Here is a 16173-nt window from a genome sequence, read left to right on the forward strand (position 1 = left end):
GGAGGAGGAGGAGGAGGAGGAGGAGGAGGAGGAGGTGGTGGTGGAGGTGAACAATAGCCATTAGACAATAGTTAGTCGTCAATCGTCCATCGTCAATCATACTAGTCCGATTTAGGAGTAGTGCCTTCCCCCATATATTTCCCCGGTTTCCCCCGCATTTCCCATAGTGAGAGGGGCTCATTAGGGCTCAGGAATGCAAATGGAATGATGTCTACCAATTCTTACCAAGCGAGGAGGAAGGGTCTACTCAGAACGAGCGGGCCAAGAAACTGCATGAGAATACTACGTAGATCAGATCTGGAGTGAAGACCAGAGAATCCGCCATCATCCATGCAGATAATCATTGTCATCAACTAAACAATGGTCCGGGAGAACCGTCATACACCAATCTAAGCTCTAGATTTATAGACCCCCTTCCCCCCTTCCCTTTTTGATATCTAACTAGAACTCACAACGCAGAGAGCATCGCCCCCGGCCGATGCACAAACAACCCCACCACCTCACCGAACCGCCGCACCAGCCGCTGCGCCTCCGCCTGACTGCCCACCGCACTGGACAGCACCAGCACGGCGTACAGCGAATCCGGCTGCGGATACGTGTAGAGGTAGATGGTGCGCTCGGGCGGATTATCCACGCTGTGCGCCTTGAGCCGCCAGACGGCGTTCCCCTCAACGGTCGTGACGGGGCTGGCGTCGATGTTCTCGTGCAGCACGATCGAGTCGATCTCGGTGTCGCGCGGCCACGGCGTGCAGTGGGCCACGATGTCGCCCCACTCAAGCGTCTGGTGCTCCAGCGAGGCGACGTGCTGGTCCTGGACGGCCTGCAGGAGATCGCGCACCGTCCAGGCCGGCGCGGCGCGCACGCGCACGGGCACCGGGTTCAGGCACGGCCCCACGATGCGCTCCGGCGCGGGCACGTCCACGAACCGGCAGTTGACCATCTGGCAGAAGGTCACGTCCGGCTGGCGCGTCCGCTCGCGGAGCACCTGCGCCCACGCCGCTTTCACGACCGTCGCCCAGGTCGTGCCGGCCGGCGGCGGTAGCGCCGTCGGGATGTCCTGCGTGGCTACGATGCACGCCGCCTCCTGGGGCGCGGTGGACGGGGTGAGCGGGAGTGCGGTCGGGGTGGCGTCGGCGAGGAGGGTCTGCCAGAATTGCAGGGCCGGCGGCGTGCGCAGCGTGGCGCACGTGCGTACAAAGTCCGCGTAGGTGGTTTGAATGTTGAGCGGGCTGCTTCTCTCGCGGTAGAGCTGGGCGAGGTCGCCTAGGAGCGTGTCTAGGCAGAGGCCGTCGAATTGGGCGTGGCTGATGCGGATGATCAGCGTATGTTGCTGCAGGGAGGCATCCTGCAGCAGAATGAACTTGAGGAATGGCCCGCCGAGCGGCGTCGACGTGCTGCGGTCTTCGGCGCAGACGGCGTGCGCCCAGAGGTCGGCGTCGTGGCCAGCGATGGGCGGGCTCACGACACGCCACGGCACGTCGACCGCTCGCAGGATGACCTGGACGTGCTCGGTGTGGAAGGGGAGGAAGATCGTGCGCAGAATCGGGTGGCCCTGCACCAGGCCTTCGCACGCCCCGCGCAGTCGCACGGGGTCCAGCGGGCCAGCCATCCGGATCTGAAGGTAGTCGAGGATCTGATACTGCACGAGAAAGAGCTGTGTCTCGCGGACCGGAGCTATGTCTTCGATCATGTCGGCGGTTAGGTCGGGGGGAAGATTGTCGAAGAAGTCGTGGCGCAGCGAGCTGAAAGGGTCCTCCTGAGTGGCCTGGATATGGTCGACAGGCTCTGAGTGACTGGTCTTCGCGCATTCGGCGAGGGAGCTGAGACTGGGCTGCTGGAGACAGTCCATCACCGTGAGGCTGAGTCCCTCGCCACGCGCGAGTGTTACGAGCTGCCGCGCGGACAGCGAGTCACCCCCTAAGCCGAGGAATGACTCGTCCATCCCGACTTCTTCCGCGGCGAGGGACAGTGTCTTGACCAAAATTGACTGCAAGAGTGTTTCCCTCTCGGTTCTCGGAGGGCGATACAGCTGGGAGGCTGTCATGTACGCCAGGATCTCCTTGCGAGAGAGCCGGGAGATGGTCTCGACCAAGAGTCGGCGGTGCATCTTCCCGGACGCAGTGCGCGGCAGACTGGCCACCGGGATGAAGGAGTTAGGGATCATGTAAGACGGCAGCACCTCGCTCATCTGGTCCAACGCCCGTCGTGCGCGGGCCAGGAACACTGCATCGGGGGGCAGGAGCTGGCAGTGACCCGCAGCATTTACGCCATTTGGCCGCATAGACGTGACGGGGATGACGGCCACGAGCATGCCATACTGCGAGTCCACGTCGCGGGGCCGCACCAGCTCCGCCACGACATGGGAGGCCTCCGGAAACTGGGCGCGCAGGTGGTACTCGATCTCGGCCAGCTCGATTCTCTGGCCCCGGACCTTGACCTTGCCGCCCTTGCGGCCGCGGAAATGGTAAGACCCGTCCACGGGGCTGCGCGAAAAGAGATCCCCCGTCTTCAAGAACCGCGTGGTTGATGCATAGCCGACCTGCCCCATCCAGGCCGGAGACGTGATGAAGGTGGCGTGCGTCTGCTCGGGGTTGTGGAGATAGCCCCGAGCCAGACACGGCCCGTGAAGCACCAGCTCCCCCTCGGCGCCCAGCGGCATCAGGCGATTGTGGTCCTGCGCATCGACGATCCATCCGATTGCGGCGCCGGGCGATCCCACCGCTGACAGGTCTCGGGGCTCGAGGATCCGCTTCGTCATTATAGGGCTCCCGCACTCGGACTGCGCGTACATCGAGTGCAGGGCGACCTGATGCGCCCACTTCCCAACTTCCAGCCGGCCGATCGCTTCGCCGACCAGGAACATGGTCTGGATGCTGGGTACCTTGGTGGGCTCGAGCACCCGCGCGACGGACGGAGTGATCATCGCCCAGGTGACGCCGAGACGGTGGATGGTCCCTTCGATATCATTCTGCAGCTCGTCCTCGGACGGGATGCACAGGCAGGCGCCGTAGGTCAAGGCCACCAGGTGCTCCCACATGCAGGCGCTGAAGGAGTATGATGTCGACTGCAGTACGCGGGACGAGCTGTCGAGTCCGGAGACGGGCTCCCCGCTGGTCAAGGCGGCGTGGTCGGTGATGACGCCCTTGGGAGTGCCTGTCGACCCAGAGGTGAAGCCCACATGGAGCATGTGATGGCTCTGAACCCTAGCCCGTTCCCGCCAGCGCGGCATCTCTGGGTCCTTGGCGGGAGGTTCAGCGCTCATCTCCTCGATAATCATCACTTCAGGTCCGAGGAGACAGGCCTTGGCGTAGTACTGCTTGGAGACCAGGATCAGATGAGGGCACGCGAGGTCGGAGAGCGTGGCAAGCCGGTGAGTCGGCTGCGAGGGATCCATCAACGAGAAAGCCCCTCCGGCCTTGAGGACGGCATGGATGGCGACGGGCGTCCACTTGGACTTTTCCGACAGAATAAAGACAAGGCCTTCGGATGTGAGGCCGGCATGGAAGAGTTGATGGGCAAGGTAAGACGCGCTCTCGTCAAGCTCGCCGTATGAGAAGTCTCCGTCCCACGCGCAGATAGCGGGTGCCAGGGGCCGTTCGGTGGCATGACGTTCGATCCGATGGTGAACGCATTCGCGGCTTGTTTCAGTGCCGCTCTGCGTGTTCCAGTGGAGACTCTTCTTGAGATCTTTGGGGTTACTGGTTTGAATGTGCGCCCAACGTGTGTCGAGGTTGGCCGTGGAAGTGACTTGCGTCAGAGTGTGCGAGAGTGTGTGCAGGACCGACTCGAACACCTCGGGAGAGAGAACGGTCGAGTCAAAATGCACACGGACCGTCACACCTTCGCGATCCAGGCCGCATATTAAGACCAGTGGATACTGAGAACTCAATGATTCAGACAGTCTGTCATTACTCGGCTCGTCGAGGCCAGCCATCAGGCGCATGACCAAGACGTTGCGAAAGTCACAGAGACGAGTCGCCTCGGCGCTGCTCGTGCGCAGATTGTCCAGCCCCATCTGCTCAAAATGGCGACTGATCTGCCAGTACTGGTTGACCATCGCACAGCTGGCGCGAACGGTGTCGACCGAGTCCAGATTCAGATGGCAAGGAACAATGGCATTGGCGCCCTTGCATTGACCCTGTGTGTCATCGAGCACCCCAAACAGCACATCTGGCGAGGTTGTATAGAGAGACAGCACAAAAGCCCAGCTCAAACATAGGCGGGTGGGTAGCTCCTCCTGGGAGATATCATGGGGGATCCACTTCGTGACTTGGCCATCGAGCGAAGGGCTGTAGGAGTCGGACGGCAACGGCGGAAATCTCACGCCCTCGAACTCCATGAACCTGCCTCCTAAGTTCGGACTGGCCATTTTGCTGGTGTGGTCCAGACTGGGGGTCGTCGCTCGGGGATGTATAGTAGACTTGCAGCGATATTGATCCAATGGCGACTACTTATATGCGAGACAGTATCCCCTGTTGGGTCGACGTCCGGGTCCAAAACCTCCTCAGCCGACTGTCACATGGCTTCTTACAGCCCTGAGCAGTCGCCTCACATTCTTTTCGAGCTCGAGTTTGAAGAAAGTCTCCTGCAGTGTCCTCGCTGCACCAGCAGGCAAGGGTTCGGAGCCGATCTGAAGTCCGTACAGATTGTCTTGTCACTCATTTTCACATTGTTTGAGCGGCGGATGCCTCTTCGCAGAGGAGTGCAGCCAGGTCGCTGTGACTTGTGAAAGAGCACTCCGAGAGATACCTCATAAGGTGGGAGCGAAATAGAGGAAGAAGATTAGGTGCAGACTGTGCATGAATTACAGGCTTTGCAAAAGGCACTATTCAGACGTGGCTGCATATCAAGTGTGGAGGGTTGTGAAATTCGTGGCCACGGAGGGTAGGCTAGTGAGTGAGTGAGTGAGAGAAAGAACGGACCACGATGGCTTTGAGGAATTGGCGACTGCTTGGTTCGACTGCAAGACTGATTGATTCGTGCGTGTGGCTGCTGTGACAGATCCTGCTGATCGACAGTGCATGCAGTCAATATAACTCAACTCATCCTGATCCTGCAACGCTCAGCTACGCCATCCCCCCGATCGACAAGCGGTGTAGCGCACACGATGCACTCGCATTACCCTTGAAACACCAATCGTGCAATTGTGCCCTCGTTGCGAAAGAAGGCCTCATCCTTGCACTGTACAGGACAAGTCCAGTTCATTGCGTTAGTCCCGTTGTAGTCTTGCCACGGAATACTGTCAGCTTGTCCCCCGCGGTATAATCATATAAAGCTCAACACAGCTGATACCCAGCCAGCCTCCGCACCTCCACGCACCACACAACAGGAGACAAAACCGATCTGCTTCGTCTCTTCTTCCAAAGCACCACCACCATGGGCTCTATCGGATCCTCCCACCATGACCCGCAGCTCGCAGCCTCCGCGTCCAGCAACGAGGCCGCGGACATGATCACGCTCGACTGCTCCAAGCTCCGGGGGTCCGCCGCCGAACGACGAGAAGCGCTCACACAACTAGACCACGCCCTGCAAACCTACGGATTCATCTACCTGGCCAACCACGGCATGCCCGAGGAGGTCTACGACAACGCCCTGAAATGGATAAGTTGCCCCTTCACCCGTCTAAACATCCAAAACTGACCAACCGCCACTCCAAGCGCTTCTTCAACCTCGACACCGCCACCAAGAACCTCATCCCGCGGCCCGCCAGCGACGCCCTCGAGGACCACCTCGGCTACGCCGAGTACGGCGTGGGCCACATCAGCCAGCTGGTCTTCGACGAGGCGGCCGTCGAGGCGCACCGCATCGCGTCCCCGGACCACAAGGAGACGCTCGAGGTCGGCAACCCGGCCAACCCGAAGAACCAGTGGCTGCCGGAGCCCCGGTTCCCGGGGTTCCGCGCCTTCTACGCGCGGTTCTGGGACGCGTGCAACGAGGTTGAGGCGGCGCTGCGGCGCGCGCTGTGCGACATCCTGGCCATCGAGAGCGACACGCTGTGCCGCATGCAGAGCCAGCGGTTCGGGCATATCAGCTTCCTCCACTATCCGCAGATGGTGCTGCAGTCGGCCTCGGCCACAGCCACCGCCCCCGCGGGCCAGGAACCGCGCCGCCTGAACGCGCACACCGACTACGGCGGCCTGACCCTCGTCTTCCAGGACCACGTGGGCGGGCTGGAGGTGCACGACGGCGCCGTCTTCCGGCCGGTGGCGCCCAAGCCCGGCACGATCGTCGTCAATGTCGGGGATATGCTGGAGCGTCAGTCGAATGGGCGGTGGAAGAGCGCCTTGCATCAGGTCGTGGGGCCGCGCGAGGAGACGCTGGGGGCTCGGTCGGACAAGGGCAAGCTGGTGTTCGATCGCTACTCGATTGCGTATACCGGGGCAGTGGACCCCGAGGTCATGATCGAGACTTTGCCGGGCTGTGACGTGCCGGGGAAATGGAGGCCCAGTATGGCCGACTGGGACCAGGAGAAGCCGGTGACTTCCTATGAGTGGCTGACCAAACGGGTGGCCGCGGAGTATCACCAGGGCTGAATTGGGACCGTAATGTAAATGGTGTTTTGAGGTAGTGGTCTGCAGTTGGGAAATTGTATTACCCATTCAAATTAGGGCTCGTGCGGGCGAAGGGTAGCGATCAGCGCGGTGCATGGCATGCTGCGAGGGCCCTCCCGTCAATAGTCTGGAAATCGCTCATTTCAATCAAGCAAGGGATGGGCGCATTTCCGAGTGATCTTTGTTCAAACCAGTCTCATCCATATGATCCATATGCTCCATATGCTGGCCATCAATAGTTAACTTAAGCACGGGAAACTTCCTCGGCTCCTGACCTTCACGGCGTGTTGCCAACTGTAATAGCCGGCTGCAGACTCCCATGGCCAGCGCGACAGTGAGCCACTCGCAGCTCGACTGTAACCCAAGGCAAAGACGTCCTGTGCTCTTCCACTTGAGATCCTCTGTCTCGTTCATCACATTTGTGGCGTCTTACGCGGTCTTTACCGTACGTATGCGGCCTCGCCTGAAACCACGGACATGCAATCATGAATCTATAGGCTGACAAACGTCCACAGGATAGCTTTTTGTATGGACTGGTATGCTTGCTAGAAGTTCCAACTCATCCGGGCAGCGCATTTGGTCCCGTAGCTAAGCCGCTCTAGATTGTACCTGTGGTTCCTACTGCGCTCCATGATCGACTCGGGGTATCCAGAAATGATGGTAATGATGCCCTCTAGCCGTCTGATCCCTCGTGTCGCTAATCCCCGTCTCACAAGCACAGAGCAAAGATGGACCTCAATCCTGATCGCGCTCTACGGCGCTGCTCAATTTTCTTCTGCACGTGAGTACGTCGCGACCAGAGACCCCACACCGATGCTAACACCGCCGCCACTTCCAGCCCTCAGCGGCTACATCTCGGACCGCATCCGATCACGGTGGTGGCCCATGGTGGCCGGCGTGATGACGCTGGGCGCGGGGACTGCTCTGTTCTGCGCGGGGAACCGCATTGGCTTTTGGATCGCCGGTCGCCTCCTCCAGGGGGCCGCCGCTGCCATCGTCTGGACCGTCTCGTGCGCATTGCTGGTGGACACGGTCCCGGAGGAGCAGCTGGGCCACGCCATGGGGTATATGAGCACGGGCATGACCATTGGGAACCTCGTGGGCCCGCTCATCGGCGGTGCGGTCTATGAACACGCCGGGTATTACGCTGTCTTCATCGTGGCGTTTATCCTGATCGGAATCGACCTGGCACTTCGGCTGTTGATCATTGAGAGGACGCATGCCCCCGAGCTCACTTGCGGTTTGGACCAGGGGCCTTCCCCGCTGGAACCGGCCGCTCGCCAGGAGAATGACCTCGAACCTGCTGCACCGCCAGCGTTACAATCGCCCACCGGTCTTCAGGGCGTCTGGAGACTGCTCTCCTCGCCGCGGATCCTGGTCGTCCTCTGGGCGTGTGTCGTGATCTCGATCGTCATCGCCGCGTTCGACAGTGCCTTGCCGCTGTTCGTCCAGGACGCGTACGGATGGGCGCAGACCGCGCAGGGGCTGATCTTCATCCCGTTCCTCGTGCCCAGCCTTCTGGGCCCGCTGGTCGGGTGGATCAACGACCGATGCCCCAAGTATCGGCGGCTTCTGGCCGGCGGAGCGTTGCTGCTGAGTGTGCCCCCGGCCGTCCTTCTCCGTCTGGTGTCCGACAACGACCTGGCGCACAAGATCCTCCTCTGCGCCCTGCTCTTCCTTCTGGGAGTGTGCGTGAGTCTCTTGTTCCCCTTGGTCTTGGCCGAGAATTCGTATGCCGCGGCCGAGACGGAGCAAGAGGCCCCGTCGTCGACCTTTGGCACTCAAGGGGCAATGGGGCTGGCGTACGGCTTGGCCAACTCCGCCTACGCTGCTGGCTCCGTTGCCGGCCCTTTGCTGGCGGGCTACATTCGCCAAAGTGCGGGTTGGCCCACGATGACCGGGGTGTTGGGCTTGCTGACGGGGGTTTCGGCCTTCCCTGTACTGTTCTGGTTCGGCGGCGTGGTGTCATACAGGAAGGCTTTTTGATCCGGATGGGTTTCATCATGTCTCATTCATGCTGCACGAGTTCACCGTGTTCGTCTATGGGTATATGAGTGGCAAGTTAGATATCCGAAATGTACAGGAAGGATCTGGCTTAACGTTTGCTGGTGCGGAAGGCAGCATTTCTGACCTGTGCGTAAGGGTGGGCCCTGGCCCTATGATCTGCAGATCTGCAAATCTGCAAGGGTTCTCGCTGGTCTACCTCAGCCATCGTCATTGTGATGTGATTTACACCGCTATTTCCCATTTGCTTTTCGCGGGATTCGCTTATGGTCGTGCAAGCCATTGACGGCCCGGTCGGCCGGCGCCGTGTCCAATAATTCTGCTTAATTCTGCTCAATTCTGCTCTATCTTAGCTTTGCATTTGATGCCGCCATAAGAACTAAGGATGCATTGAAATGCTAGTAACTCACTTACCACCGCCACGCAGGCCCAGCCTTTGCACCTGGACAGCCTCAGTACGGAGTAAGGCATTGGCATAGGTACATTCATTCTTCACTGACCGTGTCCATTTTCACGAATCTCCGTCCAATCCTGCAGAAACTTCCTCTTTTACCCTTTTGGGTTTTTCTTTGGCGAGATGTCAGACTGTCTTCGGACGACTATAAAAAAAGAGCGATAATAACGCTGTCCTATATGCAGGCTCTCACCGGCCACCACATCTCAGAAGCAACCCTAAACCGACGGGCGACCCGACCATCTTGCCATAACATCATGGGAGACTTGACACTTCGCGATGCTCGCGGTCTGTCCTTCACTGAGAGTGTGCTCTCCTCATGTCAAAGGGTAGAGGACCTACTGAAGAGCCAAACCCCGATTGTGCTGAACGGAAGTACTTTAGATGTGGGTGCGGTGGTTGTCGTGGCTCAGTATGTTTTCCACCCCGGGCAGTCCACTTCCCCTCAACCCCTAATCGAATCTTTCCAGACACGGCCAACATGCCACTATGACCAGTGACCCCACTGTTCGTCAAAGCATGGAAGCCAGTGTGGACTTTCTCGACCAGCAGCTGCAGCGTGGCGAAGTGGTGTACGGGGTCAACACGGGGTTCGGCGGCAGTGCGGACACGCGGACCACGCACTACGCCGGCCTCCAGAAAGCCCTCATTCAGATGCAAACCTCGTGCGTTCTCCTGCCCAGCGATCGCAGACAGTCCTCCCTGGAAGCCCCCGCCACCTTCAGCCCCTGCCATCGAAGCCATAGCATGCCGATTCCCGTGGTCCGGGCGGCCATGTTGACGCGATGCAATTCCCTGCTCCGCGGTCATTCGGCCGTGCGGCCGGTCGTGGTCGAACATATCCTCACGCTGTTGCGGCACGGCGTGACGCCCGTCGTGCCTCTCCGGGGCAGTATCTCCGCCTCGGGCGACCTGGCGCCGCTCTCCTACATTGCGGGCACGTTGGAGGGCAACCCCGACATCTCCGTGCATGTCCACGCGACCGACCAGGTCCTTCCCGCGGACGAAGCCCTTCAGCAGCTCGGACTCCCCGCGCTCGATCTGGGACCCAAGGAGGGACTTGGTCTGCTCAACGGGACGGCCTTCAGCTGCGGCGCCGCCAGTCTGGTCCTGTTCGAGGCCAACCAGCTCCTCCTCGTGTCGCAGCTTCTGACCGCCATGGCCACGGAGGCTCTCGCGGGCCAGGCGGACAACTACCACCCGTTCATCGCGGCCGTGCGACCCCACGACGGGCAGATCGAAGCCGCCGCCAACATCTTCGGCTTCCTGGCCGACTCCCGTCTCGCGGCGCGGTCCACGGAGGAAGGGGCGGCGGGCAGCAGCAGCATGACTGACGCCGCGGGCCACGCCGGGCTCAGCCAGGACCGGTACGCGCTGCGCACCGCGACGCAGTGGCTGGGGCCGCAGCTCGAGACAATGGCGCTGGCGCTCACGCAGGTGGCGACAGAGCTCAACTCGACGACCGACAACCCGCTGATCAGCGTGGCGGGGCGCCACGTCCACCACGGCGGCAACTTCCAGGCGGCGGCCATCACGTCGGCGATGGAGAAGACGCTGGGCTGCGTGCAGATGGTCGGCAAGATGCTGTTCGCGCAGTGCTCGGAGCTGCTCAACCCGGCGCTCAGCCACGGGCTGCCGCCGAACCTGAGCCTCGACGACCCCAGCCTGTCGTACGCTTTCAAGGGCCTCGACATCAATATGGCCGCCTACCTCTCCGAGCTGGGCTACCTCAACCACCCCGTCAGCAACCACGTGCAGTCGGCCGAGATGCACAACCAGAGCCTCAACTCGCTGGCCCTTGTGGGGTGCCGCTACGCCGCCGACGCCGTCGAGGTCCTGGCGCTGATGACCGCCACCTTCCTGTACGTGTTGTGCCAGGCCCTGGACCTGCGTGTGCTGCAGACGGAGTTTCTGCGCGACGTGCGGCCCAAGGTCGACGCGCTCACCGGCGAGCTTGTTGCTGCATCGGCGGCGGCGGACCCAACCACCCTCCGACACATCCGCACCACCATCTGGGCCGAGCTGATGTACCACTGGTCCCGAACCAGCACCTCCGACCTCGCCGACCGCTGCACCACCACCGCCACGAGCACCGCCGGCACCCTGCTGGACCTGCTGCCACCCGAGACTCCCGAGATTGAGGGGCCACCGATCCGTGAGTGGAAGCGCAAGCTCGCGTGCATGCTGCGCGAGAGCTACGAAACCGTCCGCGCCACGCGGTTCACGCAGACCACTACCTCTCCCCCCACCCCAACCTACCTCTGCGGCGCGTCGCGACGGCTCTACGCCTTCGTGCGGGAGGAGCTGGGCGTCCCGCTCCACCGGGGGTTCGCCGACCACCCGACGGTCGATCGGGCCCAGAGCGCAGGCAAGCGGACCATCGGGTCACAGGTGAGTAAGGTCTATATGGCCTTGCGCGAGGGGCGTCTGCGGCGGGTCCTGTTGGAGTGTTGGTAGTAGATATTATCGAATATGTACCTTAGAATTCAATATCAGCAATGCAGCAGAATCCAGACTATTGCGGACGCTACCAAATGCTATCCTGAGATATCCATCCACATCATTCAAGGAAAGGTGCCAGGTAATCCAGATCAGGCTCCAGAAGTATCCTCTTCAACTGGTGTTTTCTCTCGGCGACGCAGGGTAGATAGAGGGTGGCACCTAGATCATTAAATGAGAATGCAGCAATTCGAGCCATGATGCAGTGACCCAGATCTTCGTCTCAGCCATGTGTAGGTTGAGGAGATCCCTTTTGAATGTTGTATCGCTGCCGAGAATAGTGTGGAAGCTCCCCTCACACCAAATCCAGTTGAGCCAATCTAATCTGCCATAACCCAAGTTGATATTGCAGATGCCGCGTTAATGTGAGGGTGATTTCCAATTCATAATTCTTTCAACCTTTGTGTGGGATATCTACCGGTAGTAGGTATCAGCAAGAGGAGCTCTCCAGCTGGAGTTTCCGCGTCAACTACACCCCTTGAGAAGGATGATCTTCGTCAAATGTCTTTGTTCAGCAACATGGCATTACAGCCATCAAGCCAATATAAAATCCATCATCGATCCTTTCCCCTTCAGAGCGTCCCTTCTCCCCGTCCTCTCCAACGGAACACTTCTAGAAACACCCACCTAGGAATTTTCAGAAGACAACAACAACACAACAAAGCTCTTCACAAGCTCAGCTTCGGCAGAAGCTTGAGGTATTTCAAGATGACATGGCTGAACTGCTTCTGGCACGCAGGGAGTACAGAATCGGAGACATGTGCAATGTGCAGGACGGCGCTAGGCGCCCGCCGAGGGCTCGCGAGTCATGGATTTCCGCCGGTGCTGGAAGGCCAGTGTCCGTGCTGTGGGCCAAATGGCTTCATGCAGCCGAGTTGTCAGAACCTCGAATGCCACCGCAATCGAAGACTTCGCATCCTACGGGAGCAGGCACGCGATCCTGACCGGCACGATCCTCCTCCCCCTGGCCCCCAGTTTTCTGGTGGGATCAGCCCCCCCCACACCATATATTGCATCATGACGCAGGAACAGGAAGCTCGCCTTAGCGAATACGAACGCTCGCTTCCTGGGGAGCGACTTGATTTAGGGGTGCCCATGGCCACTTTAAGAACGGACCGCGATAGCGAGGGCCTTCCTCAAGACCCCCGGGTGGCTTGGATTTGGATGCAGTATAATCGACAGATGCTCGAGTGGGAAGTTCTTCAGGAGCTCCGCAAACGTGATAGACAAGAGTATCTACAGCGACAACTCGTGCAGCAGCTGAGTCTCAGGAACGGTATGCAAGATTCGGAAGATGCGGTTCCGAGTATCAGCAGCACCATTAACGGTGACACCGGCCCAAGAGATCGAGCGTTGGAGCGGTTGCAGACAGCTAGGTGGGCAGAGCCAGACCCAGCTCCAGTGATATCGACAGTCGACATCATACGCTTCATTTTCAAATCTTCCAAACCCGAGTCCTACCTGGCTTTAATCGAGGAATACGGAGATCGCGAGGTAGCCCCGAGCACGGCGGCTGCAATCCAGGAGCTGCTAATTCGGCAGGCAGCCGGAAGGCCACTGGATTGGGATGTTCGCCTTGAAACGCCGGTGCGAGTCGACCGCCCTGTCCCATGTAACTGCAATCCGCGACGCAGTTCGGCACTGAGCAGCCCTGAGGTCACAACTCGGCCCGGTTCCGCTTCCTATCGATGGAGGCCTTATTCCCGTTACCGGCCTGACACACGCAACTCCAGAGTGCTGATTCCAACTTGCCCCTACTGCGGGGTATACGCGACAGACATGCCATGGCCAACGTTTCAAGGCGTAACCTTGGATAACCCTCTGCTGTACGACGACACTGTCGCTCCACCCGAGGTTCCAGTAACCGATATACCCCGTCTGCCTGCTCAGAATCTCAATCTTCCAATGATTGAATATGTTAGCATGGATCTGAAAGGGAACGTCATCGACGAGGCATTTGAAGCCGCAAGTGAATATGGTGAGGAGCACGACCAGGATGACATGTGGTGAACCAGAGACTGAGAGCGGAAAGACAACCAAGAAACGAAAAAAAGAGAAAAAAAAAAGCTCTTCGGCGAAAAACAACAATAAAAATAATCCAACTACCTTTCTTCCATTCCTCCTGTAAAGCTAACAAACCACAGAGCGCATAGGTAACTCCGGCCAATGGCACGGACTGATCAGGAATCACAAATGATCATCATTGGTATACAATGCCCCATATCAGCCACAAAAGCCCATGGAAGCCTCTTTCAAGTCATATGCAGCACGTTCCACTAAACAATCAAAAGAAACTTAACCTCACCTGAATCCGGCTCAGCAGCTTGATCAACCCCGTGGAAATACCATGAACACTCCGTGTCCCGATTAGGTGTGGCTGGTGCACCCGCATAGATGCAGGGGCCAATAGCGCATCAGTCCGGGTCGCCTGACAATCCAGAGGGAAGTCTGCTGTGCCATCCGGTACCAAAACATACTTTCACTCAGGGCACATCATTTTGTTCAAAAAGCGCTCGAGCCCCCGCAGTTCGACAAGCTTCATGGTGAGCGGTTGGTCATTTCCGAAAGTCGCGGTCGATCGAACTATGAGTGATGGTGGTGTCTCCGGTAAGTAGCTAGAAAAGTATCCTCGAGTTATCCGTCCCACCCCGAAGCCAAAGTTGGCCTCTGAAGCTTCCCTTCTCAAGCTTGACAAGCTATGTCGATCGTCGAGACGCCCTAGTCGTCCGCTTGAAGAAGGATGGAGGCAGATGATACCTAGACCTTTATTTCTGCAGCTCTGTGCCAATACGTTCGATATCGACGATCCACACACGGGTAATGGCGTGCATGCCCGGGAGCACGAGAAAGCCGACACTAATAAATCATGTCGGGACAGAAAGTATAGATGCTGGATAGGGGGGTGGGGGATGAAAGGTATCCCCTTTTCCCTGCTTCTCGACCACCACAAAATGATCATGAGAACGAACAGCCACCTGGTCTCTTACCCTTGGAGTTCGAGGATGCATAGTCTTGCCCAGACAAGCGCGTTTCCTGAACAGTAGAGACGAGAATGGTATCTCGAACGAGTTCTGGCAAACGTAACCTGAGTATTAGATCCCATTCGGTAAGCAGAATCGAGGGATCTGCAGATTGTTGCCCTTCTGAAGGAAAACGAATGTGCTGCCTGCGGAGAAAGCAAAAAAGGTCATGGGAGGGTGTGTAGCATATCTCTAGCACACCAAGTGTCGGATTCTTTTCCTTATTTTCACAACGGTATTGGGCATCGCACCCTCCGTCCTGGAGGAACAAGTTTGATGCCCAACCAATAACTTGTTTCGTGTCTGTGAATATCGTCCGTCAACTCTTGCGATCGATCAGCTGCTCCAGGGCAAAGATCTCAACTCCAGTCTCGCAGCTACAAGCCACGTGCTGCCCATACTTTGGAACGCAATCGCATTGTGAATCAGAAATCCCGAAAGCAGTGTCTGATCGAGTCGTAGAAACTGAGACAATCAATGAAGGCGTTGCAAGTCCATCAAAGCATTTTGAGAAGAAAAAGATCCGCTCTGAGAAGCTCGATTTGAATGTAGGGGGTGGTTGTACAGTAGAAATGTAGATGTAGAAGAAGCACCCACCAATGAGCTAAACCCAATTAGGAACACCACCCAACGAGCCCAGCGGCCCAGGCTGGAGCCCGCGATAGACAAATCCACACCCCTCACCGCCTAAATCACGTGCCTGCATCACGAAGAGCACCGCCAAAGTTTCCACCAAACCTCCGCCGCAACCTCCGCATCCCCGATCGCGCAGACGCAAGCCTTTGATCCTCCGAACCACTAACCTTACGCCTCACCCCCTCAACTCGCTCACTGCACTTTCTGCACACAATGGCCAAGAAAGGTGAGTACTACCTCGATTGCTAGCCCCTTTGGGTTTCAATTGCCCGCGGCTGGCGGGATCTCCAGCCCGGTCGGACACAAGAAGAAAAAAAACGTCGCACCACTTTTCTCAGTCCTTGGAGCTCTTTAGAGACACGTTTGCGAACAGAAGCTAATCTCTTCTCTTTTCTACGTGTATAGCCAAGTCTCGTACCATCACCGTCCGTCTCATCTCGATGGCCATGACGGGCTTTTACCGCACAATGGTCCGGCCCCGTACCCACCGTCCGCTCAGCATGCTCAAGTACGACCCGGTCGTGAAGAAGCAGGTCCTCTTCCTGGAGGCAACCAAGGGTGGTCGGAATAAATAGAATGGAACCTCGGCTCTACGGAGGCTTTTGCTGCCGTCAAATGGCGTCTCGCGCATCCTTCGACGGTGGTTCGTCTTCGTCGCAATACTTCCAAGTCAGATCTCGGCCTGGACAATTCCCTGATACCGTTCCCTCGCTTTCATTATAACGAATCGCGGAGAACCTCGGAGCAACTATCACGGCCACCATCTCGATGCAGCGGGTCGCCAAACTCTCGAACTTTCGAAGATATGATCATGTATATTATACCGCGCAGCAGCTAAGACTTCAAGTTGTGGGATGAACTCAACATCTCCATGTATGTTTAAGCTGTCTGCTTTTCTTGTGTTGCATTCTGGCGTTTTAGAGCAGTACAATCTGGGTCCATCATCGTTCAATATATCACAAATTATTTTTCCACAATTCCTCCTCAATGGAAATATCGCCTGCAAGGT

The 16173-nt window shown here is 58.2% G+C and overlaps 7 protein-coding genes across 7 annotated transcripts; 5 read left to right on the plus strand and 2 right to left on the minus strand.

The window, feature by feature from the left end:
- Nucleotides 1-448: 448 nt before the first annotated feature.
- Nucleotides 449-4339, minus strand: BO82DRAFT_347538 (acetyl-CoA synthetase-like protein; the record flags this gene model as incomplete). Its single annotated transcript, XM_025633794.1, has 1 exon — nucleotides 449-4339. One exon carries the CDS (start codon nucleotides 4337-4339, stop codon nucleotides 449-451), a length of 3891 nt encoding a protein of 1296 aa, XP_025486397.1.
- A 1092-nt stretch (nucleotides 4340-5431) lies between these two features.
- On the plus strand, nucleotides 5432-6681 carry BO82DRAFT_359315 (Clavaminate synthase-like protein). Its single transcript, XM_025636545.1, has one exon. It carries the CDS (start codon nucleotides 5598-5600, stop codon nucleotides 6531-6533), a length of 936 nt encoding a protein of 311 aa, XP_025486398.1. The 5' UTR covers nucleotides 5432-5597; the 3' UTR covers nucleotides 6534-6681.
- Nucleotides 6682-6865: 184 nt separating this feature from the next.
- BO82DRAFT_436800 (MFS transporter) lies at nucleotides 6866-8537 on the plus strand (the record flags this gene model as incomplete). The annotated part of the gene is made up of 5 exons (XM_025641143.1): nucleotides 6866-6996; nucleotides 7067-7087; nucleotides 7154-7211; nucleotides 7273-7332; nucleotides 7390-8537. Exons 1-5 carry the CDS (start codon nucleotides 6871-6873, stop codon nucleotides 8535-8537), a joined length of 1413 nt encoding a protein of 470 aa, XP_025486399.1. The 5' UTR covers nucleotides 6866-6870.
- A 537-nt stretch (nucleotides 8538-9074) lies between these two features.
- Nucleotides 9075-11555, plus strand: BO82DRAFT_396286 (aromatic amino acid ammonia-lyase; the record flags this gene model as incomplete). Its single annotated transcript, XM_025638831.1, has 2 exons — nucleotides 9075-11400; nucleotides 11493-11555. The coding sequence occupies exons 1-2, from the start codon at nucleotides 9499-9501 to the stop codon at nucleotides 11553-11555; spliced, it is 1965 nt and encodes a 654-aa protein (XP_025486400.1). The 5' UTR covers nucleotides 9075-9498.
- A 970-nt stretch (nucleotides 11556-12525) lies between these two features.
- BO82DRAFT_436802 (uncharacterized protein) lies at nucleotides 12526-13705 on the plus strand (the record flags this gene model as incomplete). Its single annotated transcript, XM_025641144.1, has 2 exons — nucleotides 12526-13486; nucleotides 13653-13705. 2 exons carry the CDS (start codon nucleotides 12526-12528, stop codon nucleotides 13703-13705), a joined length of 1014 nt encoding a protein of 337 aa, XP_025486401.1.
- Nucleotides 13706-13933: 228 nt separating this feature from the next.
- On the minus strand, nucleotides 13934-14657 carry BO82DRAFT_214282 (uncharacterized protein). The gene has a single exon (XM_025630726.1). The coding sequence runs from the start codon at nucleotides 14465-14467 to the stop codon at nucleotides 13988-13990; it is 480 nt and encodes a 159-aa protein (XP_025486402.1). The 5' UTR covers nucleotides 14468-14657; the 3' UTR covers nucleotides 13934-13987.
- A 627-nt stretch (nucleotides 14658-15284) lies between these two features.
- Nucleotides 15285-16128, plus strand: BO82DRAFT_359317 (mitochondrial 54S ribosomal protein bL33m). Its single transcript, XM_025636546.1, has 2 exons — nucleotides 15285-15390; nucleotides 15570-16128. The coding sequence occupies exons 1-2, from the start codon at nucleotides 15378-15380 to the stop codon at nucleotides 15737-15739; spliced, it is 183 nt and encodes a 60-aa protein (XP_025486403.1). The 5' UTR covers nucleotides 15285-15377; the 3' UTR covers nucleotides 15740-16128.
- The last annotated feature ends 45 nt before the right edge of the window (nucleotides 16129-16173 follow it).

Source organism: Aspergillus uvarum (genome assembly GCF_003184745.1).
Source record: "Aspergillus uvarum CBS 121591 unplaced genomic scaffold BO82scaffold_91, whole genome shotgun sequence".
Lineage (NCBI taxonomy): Eukaryota > Fungi > Ascomycota > Eurotiomycetes > Eurotiales > Aspergillaceae > Aspergillus > Aspergillus uvarum.

Bases quoted from the DNA above. Each gene is read 5' to 3' on its own strand.
- BO82DRAFT_359315 (XM_025636545.1), top strand. From the start codon at position 5,598: ATGGATAAGTTGCCCCTTCACCCGTCTAAACATCCAAAACTGACCAAC.
- BO82DRAFT_214282 (XM_025630726.1), bottom strand. From the start codon at position 14,467: ATGATCATTTTGTGGTGGTCGAGAAGCAGGGAAAAGGGGATACCTTTC.